This window comes from Physella acuta, unplaced genomic scaffold (assembly GCF_028476545.2).
Source record: "Physella acuta isolate Inbredline_101_S28 unplaced genomic scaffold, ASM2847654v3 ptg001553l, whole genome shotgun sequence".
NCBI lineage: Eukaryota > Metazoa > Mollusca > Gastropoda > Physidae > Physella > Physella acuta.
The window spans coordinates 33,721-49,664 of NW_026733068.1; the positions used below are offsets into that span (position 1 = coordinate 33,721).

The 15,944-nt window shown below is 39.9% G+C and overlaps 1 protein-coding gene across 1 annotated transcript in view; it reads right to left on the bottom strand.

Moving 5' to 3' along the window:
* Positions 1-4,965: 4,965 nt before the first annotated feature.
* The window catches only part of LOC131928827 (protein TsetseEP-like), a 36,597-nt gene continuing 25,618 nt past the window's right edge, over positions 4,966-15,944 (bottom strand). The window contains exons 2-5 of the mRNA XM_059284955.1: positions 6,411-6,541; positions 6,205-6,313; positions 5,312-5,503; positions 4,966-5,211 (exon numbers count right to left, since the gene is read on the bottom strand). Coding sequence (XP_059140938.1) covers positions 4,966-5,211; positions 5,312-5,503; positions 6,205-6,313; positions 6,411-6,541 — 678 coding nt within the window. The remainder of the gene's footprint in view (positions 5,212-5,311; positions 5,504-6,204; positions 6,314-6,410; positions 6,542-15,944) is intronic.

Genomic DNA, 15,944 nt, shown 5'->3' on the forward strand with positions numbered 1-15,944 from the left:
ATTAAATCAGGTTTAAATCCCTCCCATACTAATTCAGGTAGGCAGACTTTTAATATTTATAAGACATTATAGCTATTTAATAATCAAAGTACTGTACAACTATTTAATAGTGAAATTTAATAATATAATTTAGCCATTTGCTTGTCAAGTTCACAATTCAATATAGCTGTTTAATAATCAGACGTTATACAATACAGTTGTTTAGCAATCTTATAAAACAAAATATTGTCATTGAAAGGTCGTTGTATAATATTGTATAGTCATTGAGTTATAATACAATTCCGTTTTTAATTAATATTTGTATTTAAATATATCTATTTAATATTCAATGCTATTAGCAATATGTAGAGATTGTCATATCCATGTTATAATCTTAAATTAGGTGGTCAATAATAATTTCAATATGTAAGATTTTCACAACTTAATATCGAGACAAAACTTAGGTTAGGTTAGGTTTGCCTGTCGTCCCTCCTGGGACATAGGCCGCTGACAAGAGCTTTCCAGGCGTCTATGTCTTGGGCTAGTCTCTCCAACTGTCCCCAGGTGTATCCAATCTTCTTGGTGTCAGGTATCTTTGTCCTGGGCTAGTCTCTCCAACTGTCCCCAGATGTCCTGGGCTAGTCTCTCCAACTGTCCCCAGATGTCCTGGTCTAGTCTCTCCAACTGTCCCCAGGTGTATCCAGGCTAGTCTCTCCTACTGTCCCCAGGTGTATCCTGTCCTGGTCTAGTCTCTCCAACTGTCCCCAGGTGTATCCTGTCCTGGTCTAGTCTCTCCAACTGTCCCCAGATGTCCTGGGCTAGTCTCTCCAACTGTCCCCAGATGTCCTGGGCTAGTCTCTCCAACTGTCCCCAGATGTCCTGGGCTAGTCTCTCCAACTGTCCCCAGGTGTATCCAGGCTAGTCTCTCCAACTGTCCCCAGATGTCCTGGGCTAGTCTCTCCAACTGTCCCCAGATGTCCTGGGCTAGTCTCTCCAACTGTCCCCAGGTGTCCTGGGCTAGTCTCTCCAACTGTCCCCAGGTGTCCTGGGCTAGTCTCTCCAACTGTCCCCAGGTGTATCCAGACTAGTCTCTCCAACTGTCCCCAGGTGTATTCAATCTTCTTGGTGTCAGGTATCTCTGTCTTGGGCTAGTCTCTCCAACTGTCTCCATGTGTATCCTGTCCTGGTCTAGTCTCTCCAACTGTACCCAGGTGTATCCTGTCCTGGTCTAGTCTCTCCAACTGTCCCAAGGTGTCCTGGGCTAGTCTCTCCGACTCTCCCCAGGTGTCCTGGGCTATTCTCTCCAACTGTCCCCAGGTGTCCTGGGCTAGTCTCTCCAACTGTCCCCAGGTGTCCTGGGCTAGTCTCTCCAACTGTTCGCAGGTGTCCTGGGCTAGTCTCTCCAACTGCCCCCAGGTGTATCCAGGCTAGTCTCTCCAACTGTCCCCAGGTGTATCCAGGCTAGTCTCTCCAACTGCCCCCAGGTGTATCCAGGTTAGTCTCTCCAACTGCCCCCAGGTGTATCCAGGCTAGTCTCTCCAACTGTCCCCAGGTGTATCCAGGTTAGTCTCTCCAACTGTCCCCAGGTGTATCCAGGCTAGTCTCTCCAACTGTCCCCAGGTGTATCCAGGCTAGTCTCTCCAACTGTCCCCAGGTGTATCCTGTCCTGGTCTAGTCTCTCCAACTGTCCCCAGGTGTATCCAGGCTAGTCTCTCCAACTGCCCCCAGGTGTATCCAGGCTAGTCTCTCCAACTGTCCCCAGGTGTATCCAGGCTAGTCTCTCCAACTGTCCCCAGGTGTATCCAGGCTAGTCTCTCCAACTGTCCCCAGGTGTATCCAGGCTAGTCTCTCCAACTGCCCCCAGGTGTATCCAGGCTAGTCTCTCCAACTGTCCCCAGGTGTATCCAGGCTAGTCTCTCCAACTGTCCCCAGGTGTATCCAGGCTAGTCTCTCCAACTGCCCCCAGGTGTATCCAGGCTAGTCTCTCCAACTGCCCCAGGTGTATCCAGGCTAGTCTCTCCAACTGTCCCCAGGTGTATCCAGGCTAGTCTCTCCAACTGTCCCCAGGTGTATCCAGGCTAGTCTCTCCAACTGCCCCCAGGTGTATCCAGGTTAGTCTCTCCAACTGTCCCCAGGTGTATCCAGGCTAGTCTCTCCAACTGTCCCCAGGTGTATCCAGGCTAGTCTCTCCAACTGTCCCCAGGTGTATCCAGGCTAGTCTCTCCAACTGTCCCCAGGTGTATCCAGGCTAGTCTCTCCAACTGTCCCCAGGTGTATCCAGGCTAGTCTCTCCAACTGCCCCCAGGTGTATCCAGGTTAGTCTCTCCAACTGTCCCCAGGTGTATCCAGGCTAGTCTCTCCAACTGTCCCCAGGTGTATCCAGGCTAGTCTCTCCAACTGTCCCCAGGTGTATCCAGGCTAGTCTCTCCAACTGCCCCCAGGTGTATCCAGGTTAGTCTCTCCAACTGTCCCCAGGTGTATCCAATCCTCTTGGTATCTTCTTCCAGATCATCTCTCAAGGTTTTCCTTGGTCTGTGTGAGGGTAGATGGTTAGATCTTCAGCCACACCAGTTGTGAGGGGGTGATAAACAACAACTACCCCAGATATGTGAGTTAGGGTGATGAAGATAATACCAGCCTGGTTATAGTTTGTAATTAACACACACAAGTCCGATCCACAAGATACATGTCCTTTATTAAACAATCAAATTCATTGCCTACCTAACTAGCCTATTCTATACTCTCTGCTACTACTGTCTACAGTTCCCTAGATCTACCTATCTGACCGTTTCTACCTCACGATCTACCTCTAATTCTCTACCTAACTCTGACCGCTCTCTTACTAATTATCAACTGTTATCTAGCCCTACATATCTCGACCGTCTCTAACACCAAGTCCGCCGCTAATCTCACTACTGACCCACGCTTCAGTGGTCAGCTGACCGTCCCACGTGACCGGTTAGCTCCTGTCTATTGGTCTCTCTACTCAACTATCTATCGTCTCTTTCTGCTAACCTCTACCTACTTGACCTAAACTAGCGTCATCACAGTCTATCTTTCCTCCTCCTGCCCTGTGGATTCCAGGTGAGGGCCTGTCTTGTAATGCTGGATACAGGCTTCCTGAGTGTGTGACCAATCAATTTCCATTTCCACTAGAGGATCTCTTCCTCAGCTGGCAGTTGATTTGTCCGTTGCCATAGAACATCGTTTCTGATGGTTTTAGGCCAGCGAATTCGCAGGATCTTTCTGAGGCATGAGTTTATAAATGATTGTATTTTTTTTCTTGAATATGTAAGATTTTCACAAATTAATATTGAGACAAAGCTTAGAATATAATTATTGACGAGAAAGAACAAAGGGACTTTCTGTATTTTTTAAAACATCTCCGCATTTTATTTGTCAAATACGTTTTATTTTCATGCTAGTAATATAATCGCTTTAAATGTGCATTGTGACCCCCCAAACTCAGGAAATAAACTGCGTGTGTCCAAAATATATTTGTGCGCAAGTTTATTTTTCAGCCTAACCGTACTCATGAATTTCAACTCGACGAAAAAATGAAACAAAAAAAATATTTTCGCGTATTGTCGCGCCTACTCGATTTTAAAGACACTAATTACCACAATATTGCGTTTGGCCGACAATGCCAAAGCTTTAAAACATTTTTTATGTTGTTCTGGCCATAAATATTTAGACTTGCCAAATGGTAAAAAAAAAATATCACCAACTTCATTTGATAGCATTCAGCCATCGACATGCAGAGAGTACGAAAAACACATAAATCAAGACATGCCAAGACAGTTTAGAAACAGCAGGATTGAGTTCCTTCTTTCCTACACACAGACAGACAGAAACATCCATTCACAGACCTAAAAATAGATTTATTTTTTTTTTTACAAAAAACTATAAAGGTGTCTAAACATTGTTTTTTTTTTTTTTAAAGATATTTTTTGTTGGATTTTCCCTGCACTTTTTCTGTAAATGTCATTTCGCTCTTATAAACGCTTAATTGAAAGTCAAATTCCCATACCTAGGAAGGTAATAGGGGACGGCGTGGCCTAACCCAGAGGCGTAGCGAGAGGGGAGCGGGGGGGGGGGGGGGGTGCGGAACGCCCCGGGTGACACCATTTAGGGTGTTGACACCAATGCAAAAAATAGCAAAATATATAGAGAAAAATGATAATTCCACTTAATTAAGTCATACATTTGAGTGTTAAATAGTGTTTTAAGAGGTGCAAATCAAAAGTGTAAGGGGAGGGGGGGGGGGGGGGGTGGGGCTGAAATCGAAAATTTAAAGTTTCTCCCCGGAAAGGGTCGCTATGCCTCTGGGGGGGGGGGGACGACACCATTAAGTGCCGCACCGGGTGACACCCGACCTCGCTATGCCACTGGCCTAACCCGAGAGTCTCGAGTTCGGATCCGGGTTAATATAAGTGTCCACCCAGCTCTGATGGGTACTTGATTAACGTTAGGGAAACTACGTCTGCTGAGCAAAGTGCTGACCACACTGTTCCCTCGTATGTCGAGGTCACTGAAACAGATAAACTCTGCTTCATCTGACCCCATGTGTCAAACCAGTGTCAAATCTTTTAACATACTAGCCTCGGTTTGAGTGTTTCTTTCAGGCATCTCTCCAATGCGAATCCACCCGGACAAAATTGAAAAGAAAAGTATAATCTACTGTATTTTGAAAATATCTACTTTTACAAGTTTATCTCCCCCCCCCCCCTCCCGGAATTTCTTCTTCGCCCTCCGCAGAACGTCTACCGCCTCCCCTCCCCCCCTCTCCCGAACTAAATGGGATTTATATAGAAAACATATACTTTTACCAGTGTCGCCCCCCTCCCGGAAAATGTAGTCATCCACCCCCCCCCCCCAGAAAATATCAAGTGCCCCCCCCAAAGAAAAGTCTGGAAGGAACACTGATTCCAATCATTGTGATGTATTATTTTACTGTGTGGGTCATACTGTGGGTCATACTGTGAGTCATACTGTTAGGTCATACTGTGGGTCATACTGTGGATCATACTGTGGGTCATACTGTGGGTCATACTGTGGATCATACTGTGGGTCATACTGTGGGTCATACTGTGGATCATACTGTGGGTCATACTGTGGGTCATACTGTGGGTCATACTGTGGGTCATACTGTGGGTCATACTGTGGGTCATGCTGTGGGTTATACTGTGGGTCACGCTGTGGGTTATACTGTGGGTCATACTGTGGGGCACACTGTGGGTCATACTGTGGGTCATACTGTTAGGTCATACTGTGGGTCATACTGTTAGGTCATACTGTTAGTCATACTGTTAGGTCATACTGTGAGTCATACTGTTAGGTCATACTGTGGGTCATACTGTGGGTCATACTGTGGATCATACTGTAGGTTATACTGTGGATCATACTGTGGGTCATACTGTGGGTCATACTGTGGGTCATACTGTGGGTCATACTGTGGGTCATGCTGTGGGTTATACTGTGGGTCACGCTGTGGGTTATACTGTGGGTCATACTGTGGGGCACACTGTGGGTCATTTGTGGGTCATACTGTGGGTCATAATGTGGGTCATAATGTGAGTCATACTGTTAGGTCATACTGTGGGTCATACTGTTAGGTCATACTGTGAGTCATACTGTTAGGTCATACTGTGGGTCATACTGTTAGGTCATACTATGAGTCATACTGTTAGGTCATACTGTGAGTCATACTGTGGGTCATACTGTGAGTCATACTGTTAGGTCATACTGTGGGTCATACTGTTAGGTCATACTGTGAGTCATACTGTTAGGTCATACTGTGGGTCATACTGTGGGTCATACTGTGGGTCATACTGTTAGGTCATACTATGAGTCATACTTTAGGTCATACTGTGAGTCATACTGTGGGTCATACTGTGAGTCATACTGTTAGGTCATACTGTGGGTCATACTGTTAGGTCATACTGTGAGTCATACTGTTAGGTCATACTGTGGGTCATACTGTGGGTCATACTGTGGGTCATACTGTTAGGTCATACTATGAGTCATACTTTAGGTCATACTGTGGGTCATACTGTGGGTCATACTGTTAGGTCATACTGTGGGTCATACTGTGGGTCATACTGTTAGGTCATACTGTGGGTCATACTGTGGGTCATTCTGTGGGTCATACTGTTAGGTCATACTATGAGTCATACTGTTAGGTCATACTATGGGTCATACTGTGGGTCATACTGTGAGTCATACTGTTAGGTCATACTGTGGGTCATACTGTGGGTCATACTGTGGGTCATACTGTGGGTCATACTGTGGGTCATACTGTGGGTCATACTGTTGGGTCATACTGTGGGTCATACTGTGGGTCATACTTTAGGTCATACTGTGGGTCATACTATGGGTCATACTGTGGGTCATACTTTAGGTCATACTGTGGGTTATACTGTGGGTCATACTTTGGGTCATACTGTGGGTTATACTGTGGGTCATACTGTGGGTCATACTGTGGGTTATACTGTGGGTCATACTTTGGGTCATACTGTGGGTTATACTGTGGGTCATACTTTGGGTCATACACTGGGGCATACTGTGGATTAATGTATATGATTAAAATACAATAGACACCATCTCTAAAATGTGTAAAATACATCAGAGACAACTTCAAAATCATACAACTGCTGCCTTGTAGTTTGGTTAGACCAATTCAAAAAGAAAAACAAGCTGAAATCGTAGTCAATGGCCTCAATGGCGCGTAACCAATTGACACGTATACGTAATTGTGTTTGAGGGGATCCCTTCAAAAACTTAAATTAAGAACAAAGAAGAAGAAAACTTCACTCCCTAAAATCTAAAGTTTTATTAGTCTTCATTTGAACATAAAATCTTTGAACATTAAAATGATTATAAAACACAGAGACAAAGGACGACCAAGATATTTTACAAAGAAAATACCAGTACCCATCTAATTGCAGGATATCGATTAGACTCATCAATATGCCGAGTCACACGGTGTCGATTGGCTCTCCGGAATCCGGGAAACAAAGAACGGTGATCTGTAATCCCGTGCGCGTGCAATGGACGCGGGGATAATGAGACGCTTGTTAGACACTCATCACCACGTCAAGAAAATCTGGCCAGCGGCTCAAGCACCACTCAGATCCGGTGATCCCTTTACTTTGTGAGTTTTTTACAAGTGATTTTAAAAACAGAAGAATTCTTTTTTTTTTTCGGTAATCCCAAGTAACACTCAACTCCGAATGGTTTTTATTTTTCGTTTATTTTTATTTTTTTATTTTTTCGGTAATTCCCGTTGGAGAAGCCAATTAAAACATTCGACGAAATATTTTTTTTTCGGTTACAAAAAGAAAGTTAAAGAGAAAAAAAATATCACGGTTGATTTCTTTCGACGACACTAAACATGTTTCTGTGATCTTTACTTCTATGTATTCTTGTAGCAAGTTTAGAGAAAATAATAAACAAATCATTAGCAGTTATCTCATGCGCGAAAATGTTTTGCTGTTTTTTATTTTAAAATACTTTCCTAACTCAAAGTATCAAGGCTTTTTTATTATTAAAAGTAATGTTGTTGTTTTTTCGAACATGCTTTCCTTTACTTTCTAAATTAAAAAAATAACTTTTTTTTTTAAATTTTGTTTAAAAAGTAAGTGTAAGCACGCCTAGCTATAAATACGTCGGAAGGTTGTATGTTTGCTAGTATCGACATCAAAACCCTTGCTCTAAATCTAGCTAATTTTAACCCTTTTCACCTAATTCTAACCCTTTTTTCAAACAAAACCATGTAGTTGAATCGGACTTTTAAAGCTAAGCTTAACCCTAACAATTTTTTAAAGCAACTGGTTAGACCACTAGAAAAATGTTGTTGGCACTATCAAATGAACCCAATGATTTAGACTGCTAACTCAAAAGTCTCGAGTTCGAATCGGTTTACAGTTTATGGAACTTCCCTGAGTCCACTCAGCTATAATGGGTGCCTAACTCACGTTAGGGAAAGTAAAGGCGGCTGGGCATGCCGAGGTCAAGAAACATTAATTCTACTTCATTTGCCTAATGGATCAATAGGTCTAAACAGGATTCTTCACTTTTATAAGATATCACTCTAGAATTATTTAACCCCTCCCCCCCCCTCTTCCCAATATCCACCTGCGAATACATAAAGGAATGTGACGTGATCGTTGTCGGTTGTTTATTTAACTATTAACAAAATTTTGGATACACTACTGTACATCGAGAATTCAAATGTCGACTGGGTCTCAGCTGTTTGAGAAGTTGCATCAAATGCCAGTGCTAACATATCAACGTCTGCTAGTGGTACGTACGAGAAGACGTGTTGGCGTGCCAGTTAGGCTACAAAGTAAACATTGATTTCCTGTACAGTTCTAGAGACTTAGAGAAGACTGGTGCTATACACTTAAAGTCGGTCAAAGTGGAGTTTTATTTATTTGTTTTTAAAACTATTTAAAATATCTGGGCTTTTTTTAAAAAAGAGAGCATGCAAGGAAATTTAGATTCTTTTCAAGTTGCTATGCTGTAACAGATTTTGGTATAGGGGTTAGGTAAGGAATCGGGTGGGGTTAAAAATAAAGGTCTACTATTTCTTTCAGACTTTTTTCTTTAGGGTTTAGGGGACTTGATTTTCCGGTGGGGTGGCGGGACGGATACTGGCAAAAATATATATTATCTGTATAAATTATATTTAAATCTGGTGTGAGGACGGTAAACGTGTTTGAGGGGGGGGGGGTGTTATCCTGAAGAGATACCTGAAAGAAATTCTGTAAATTTCGGGTTTATAACAAGAATTCTGTATTGGGTTAGGACTTAATTAAGGTGAAAGCCAGGGTTATAGTTAGGGCTAGATTTAGGATGAGATTATAATTGTCCCAAGCAATGTTTATCGTCATGCCAACATAGAAAAAAAAACAATCCAATTCTTAAATGGTGCTTCTAGAAGTTTAAAAACAGTTGTTTTTTTCTTTGGTTTGTCATTATTTCTTTCATAATTGCTAAGTCAAGTAAAATAATCCCCTTTAGACCTAGCGATCCGTTCATATGTTACTTGGCCTCAGCTTATGTTGGAAAGGTGCGGTCAGCACTTTGTAAAAACATAAAATTACTTCTAAAGCAAGATTTAAAATATCTGTATCACACACACACACACACACATATGTATATATATATATATATATATATATATATATATATATATATATATATATATATATATATATATATGAATTAAAATTAATTTATATAATATATATAATACATATATTTCAAACTTGCTTTAGAATTATATATATATATATATATATATATATATATATATATATATATATATATATATATATATATATGTGTGTGTGTGTGTGTGTGTAGTCTAAAAAAAAGATTCTGTGAGGCTTATGTGAAGTTGATTGCACATTCCATCAACGTGCCAAATACCAGCATGACCAACCAGGATCTTTCTGTATCAAATGAATATTTCTCATCTAATTACTCACAGCTCGCCGTGATGACAATTAACTGCAATACTCTTAATTAAAGGTAGATCAATTTACGCCGCTTCTCAGCCTGAAGGAAATAAATTAACAGGAATACGCAGGCGATGATGAATGGAGTGGGTCTAAATCTAGTGCTTCATCTACCCAGACATTTTCTTCAAGTAATTTATGTTTTTTTTTTCTTTTTTGTTTTTTTTTTATGGTGTTTGTTGAGTTTTGGTCATGGCGACCTAGGTTAAGCTCCACGAAAGGTGAGGTCTGAAAAGTGTTTAAAAGTTTGTCTTTTGTTGTTGTTTTTTTCTTTTTTGTTGTTGCTTTACTGTCAAATTTTATAGAGAGTAACTTACAAGAATGCAGATGCAAGTGAGCATTTAAAAAATCGTAAGTTTAAAAAAAAATTGTGTTTTTGAGTGTCTATGCGTGTATGTGTTTGTGTGCGTGTATGTGTGTTAGCTTTTGTATGAACATATGCGTGCACTTCAGGATTTACCTAAACAATTAGAACTAGGTCTGGGTAATCCTTCTACATTCTATATATTCCAGTTAGTCTGGGGTTTTGTGTTCTTGATATCGCATAACATATATCCTTATCTCAATGGCGTTCTATTTTTTTATCTCTTCGCCTCACAGTTAATATCATTCTAAACCCGTAATCCCCTAATCCCCTTTATCCCCTGATTCCCTGACCCCCTGATCCCTCACACACCTCATTTATCAGTCCTCGATCATGTACATATATATGTAACTTGCACAAGTCAAATGCTATACACTGCTTGTAAGCTGGTATTGATTTGATGTAGCCGAGCGTGTGTGTGAGTCACAACCCAACACAACACCAAGCTGGACGAGAGCCAAGAGGTTAAACATCTACTTAAATATTCGAAAAAATCTACTAGAATATTCCAACACTTAATGCGTATTTTAGTGTTGTTATTTTTTTTTTTTATTATGGGAAAATGTTTTTACAATTAGGTGTCAAAATATTTACCTGATTTAAAAAAATAAAGTTAACACAAGAAACTATGGAATGATTTAATTTAACAAGTCAAATAGTTTTATTTAGAGGTGGTTACAATTAAGTAAATTAGGCTACATGATAACACCTGTCTAAACTAAAAGTATATCAGTGTCATTGAATTAAATGTTGGAGTGCTTTGGTATTAAAAGGTGCATTGTAGTCGAAATTCTTTTCTAATTAAATCAATTGTAAGTTATGGATATTCGTTTAATAATAATAATAATAATAATAATAATAATACTGATAATAATAATAATAATAATAATAATAATAATAATAATAATAATAATAATAATAATAATAATAATTAATAATGATAATAATAATAATAATAATAAAAATAATAATAATAATAATAATAATGAGAATAATAATAATACTAATGATAATAATAACAATAATAATAATAATAATAATAATAATAATAATAATAATAATAATAATAATAATAATAATAATAATAATAACATTGAAACACTCGGTACAGGCTTCCAAAATCTACTAAAAAAGATTGAACCTAGTTTAAAACGTCTATTTTTAGTATTTTTTGCTTCTAGAGGCGATAAATGCACACTAAGAAGTAAAGGCCTTGAGGCACGTACAAGATCTAATATGAAGAGATTATGGGTTGCCTTTGTATCGTGATTCTTTTACGACGTTTTCGAATATAATGCAAATGAAATCCCGATCCTTGTGTGTGGTACCAACCTATGTTCCAGAGACTGCAGCTAGAAAATCATAAATATTGTCAACGAGCCGACCCGCTGCGTATCATACGCCTCTATTTAGTTGTTTTATTTTCTGATTTTCAGTAATTCATAATTTGTGAATTCGACAGTACCACTGCTGCCACTGAAAATATTTGCTTTAAAACACTATCAGTAAGTCGTTAAGGACGATACCCCCCTCCTTTCCCCAACCCCTAACCCCCTCCCCCCCCCCCGTAAAAGCAGCCTCCTCTTAGCTACCTCCCCTAAGTTTAAAATCGTTTCAAACTAAATTATCTGCCCCTAATAGCCGTCACTAAACCCGGCTCTACGATTGTAAACATTTAGCGTGAACCACAGCTCACCAGACTTCCTAGAGAGGAAGAGAGGGGACTGCAAGGCGCGCTTACAGCTTGTTTTCTAGCGTCTCCAATAAGAGAATTATATATATACGAGCCGACCCGCTGCGTATCATACGCCGCTATTTAGTTGTTTTTTTTTTCTACTTTTCAGTAATTTATAATTTGTGAATTCGACAGTACCAACAGTGGCGTAGCGAGGTCGGGTGTCACCCGGTGCGGTAATTAATGGTGTCACCCCCCCCCCCCAGAGGCGTTGCGACCCTTCCCGGGGACAAACTTTCAAGTTTTCGACTTGCACCCCCCCTCAAACTTTTGATTTGCACCCCCTCCTCAAGTTTTCGATTTGCACCCCCCCCCCCCCTCAAACTTTCGATTTGCACCCCCCATCAAGTTTTTGATTTGCACCCCCCCCCCCCTCAAACTTTCGATTTGCACCCCCACCTCAAGTTTTTCTCTATATATTTTGCTAATTTTTGCCTTGGTGTCACCCCCCTAAATGTTGTCACCCGGTGCGGTCCGCCCCCCCCCGCCCCCCCCCCCTCGCTACGCCCCTGAGAACCAATGCTGCCATTGAAAATATTTGCTTAAAAACACTAACCCCCCCCCCCCCCCCACGTGAAAGCAGCCTCCTCTTAGTTACCTCCTCTAAGTTTAAAATTGTTTCAAACTAAATTATCTGCCCCTAATAGCCGTCACCAAACCCGTCCCCTATGATTGTAAAATGTAAACAGAGTGAACACCGCTCACCAGATCATGTGGGGGTGGGGTGGGGGGTGGTAGTGAAAGTGATAGAGAGGAAGAGAGGGGACTGCAAAGGCGCGCTTGCAGCTTGTTTTCTAACTGATCCCAGAAGAGAATTATATATATAGATAGATTATATCGCCCAAGGAACGCCACTCTAGTTTGATTTCATAGTTTTCTCTCCCTTGATAGTTATCCGCAGTTGGTTACCCAAGTCTAACCCCGAAGTTCTACTTCCAAAAATAAATAAAAAATCCAGTTTATTGGTGTGACTCAAGAGATTCGCTATCTCAAATAACGTGTTGAGGCAATGGAAAAATCACTTTCTGTTAATATTGCTATCTCAAATGTAGATATCTTCAGTTAATATGTACAACTTAAGCGACCAAAATATTCGATAACATTAAATAAACTAATTACACAGCGTCATTTATGAACTAGTAAATATCACTAAAAATATTTTCTAACGCATTACCTAGTGCAATTTTTTATTATTTTTTCGCACTTATTCGTTGATTTCATCAGTAAATATTTTAAGTACAAAATAGTTTACATATTAGAGTAGCGGGCTAGTTTTAGTGCGTACATTTCATGAATGTAAATCTCAGAACTTCGTTACAAGAACGATCTAAATCCCCATTGGTTATTTTCAACCGACAACATGCCAATCAACTCGTTTAAAAGTAATTCAAAACAAATTGTTTATCTTGACGCACGTAAAAATCCTAAAAATAGACCTCCGAAAATAGATCGTAGATTTACCAGAACACAAATATGTCATTAACCAATGACGCTGCACCTTGATGGCTAATTAGGATTCGAACCCTCACGGAGTCACACAGCGAACAGAAATTACAACTTCATCTGTACGCTTATTGGCCATTAGTTGTAAAGTGTAGCTGACTCGTATCTATTCGTACGGTTCAAAGTTTTTTTTCCTTTAAATGTAGTGTGACGTTTTCTATACTTTAGCACTCTAAGTATGTAGTAAAGTAGAAATGCTTTGTTTTCATACCTGACTGTACATGGGGCAAGTGCAGTAGAGTTCACCTGTTTATGTGACCTCTGCATATGAAGGGATAGTGTGATCAGCAGTGTGACCAATCGCCTTTAATTTCACTGACGTGAATTAGTTACCTATTAGAGCTGGGTGGACTCAGAGACGTTCGACTGACTTGAACCCGGATTCGAACTCGAGGCATTGGAATTAGTAGTCTAGCGCTCTACCGCTCGGCCACACAGTCCCTCGCTAAGTATGTACCAATAAGTATTTGCGTTATTAGTAACGCTGAGTCCGACACTGTGTAGTAAGGAATACCAGTCTGCAAAAGGGAAGAATCCCATGGCCTATTCAGCGAAGATACTCTATCCGCATACTCTATCCTTAAATTATAAAACTAAAGCTGATACCCCTTGTTGATGCTTCATTTACGATTTAAGTTTATTTTAATTTGCCTGCATGGTATAAACTGTTTCAGGTTCATCAATCGTGGGAAGAAGTGGTTTACATAGTTAAATAGTATGAAAATGATATCTTCCAAAGAAAATAGCAATTAATTGGATGTTATAGAGCACCATTTTAAGATATACCATGGCTGAAAATCAGTATAGTTTCTAGAAACAAAAAACACACTACACAAGAAAGATGGATTACCACTGGGAGCAACCGGAGAAACAAGCACACATAAGATAGGTTTCCACAGGTAATATTTGGAGAAAAATATGACTAAAAATATTTTATCACTAGAGACAGATAAAAACAAACCTCAAGAAAAATTCTTGTGAAAAAAAAATGTTCGAGAACAAATGTGCTTGCAGTACCACTCTATAGTTCTTTCCCTTATCTTTCCCCTGTAGACGCTCAATACCTGACACAGACCCTGTTCGAATCCCCTACCCACAAGTACTTTCAAATACTTCGGGTCGTTTTGCACGCTCTCGTTTTCGGTGCATCCTTCACGTGGGTCTAAAAATAGCACCCGGAAAAGAAGAAAACGACAGAAATTACATCCTGCAAGTTCCAGGGGAATTCTCAGAACGAGGGTCTACGCCAGCTAGTTGAAAGGTTAGGTACGGGGCGCTTAAAACGAAGCTAATTAACGTCTGGCTACGCTTGACTGGTCCCTGTCTAATGTGATGCTTGTAAGCTTACAACAGCGTACGGCAGCTGGCGCGGGGGGGCTTAGGGTAAACAAGTTGCTGTGACGCTGGTAGGATTACAGAGGGCGTGGGCTTGTGTGGTGGATGTTGTAAACAACGGTATGTGTGTCGGTGTGTTTGGAGATGGTCATTAGTTATGGCTCATACGTAAAGACATACGTAAACAAGGAGAGACACTTACACAGTGACATGAGTACGTTGAGACACATCTGCATAGAGACACACCTACCTTGAGACACACCCACATTGAGAAATACCGCTATCAAGATACATTTACATAAAGACACACGTATATAGAGACATAGTCACATAGAGAAACACGTGGAGACATGCAAAGACCGAGACACACCTACATGAGACACATCTACGTACAGAGACACATTTATAGTGACACATATATAGAAAAACATAAAAAGAGACACCTGCAAAAAGACACACCTACCTTAAGACAAACCTACATTAAGATATACAAACATATACACACAAACATATAGACACACATACATAGAAAGACACTCATATAGAGACATACAATCATAGTGATGCTCATAATTAGACATACATACTAAGACACATACGCAGAGACACACTTTTATAGACACACCTATACTGAGAGAGATCGTTCCACGTAGACTAAACAAAAAATAAACAACTGTAAGTACACAAGTTCATCTGTTTACCCAAGCTAGAGGTGAACATATCACAACACGGGAGATAGACTACTATGCACGGTTGGTTTATGTTTGTAGAGATATCTGTCTCTCAGTTTTTGTATGTCTACATATAAAAAACAAAATTATATATATATATGTATATATATATATATATATATATATATATATATATATATATATATATATATATATATATATATATATATTATGTGTGTATGTGTGTGTGTGTGTGTGTGTGTGTGTGTATTTATGTATTGCTTACCTTGAACCAGCCTTTTCTAACACTGTTTTTTGCTTTTTTCCTCCAGATTTATGTGCACACCTTTATTTTCTAAATCCACCAAGGCATAATGGCAGACAAATTCCGTTCCGTGTCTCTCACTATTATCATACAACCATTCCCTTTACTAGGTAGGACTACTCAATATAGAAAAGTAAATTTTAACTAAAAACCTTGTTGTGAACATTTTATTGACATTTTTTTGGTTGAAATGTCAGTAATGTACATATTTTTTCACAACATCATGTGTTCATATGAACAAAGTTATCGCTTTATGATGATTTAACATTGTTCTTAAACAGGAAAAAAATATGTTAAGATTCCTTAATTTTAACACTTAACAGAACCGTAAATATAAGGTATTAATATGGTTGCTGTTACAGATTCTGTTAGGATTAGCAATATGGTTATCTTTAATTGTGTGCATCAAAGATCAAAGGGAAAAGTTATTCTTTAACTATTAAAAATCATAACGTATTACAAATCTTAAGTCACTGGGTCAAAGCGTTCAAACTAATAGACCGTTACT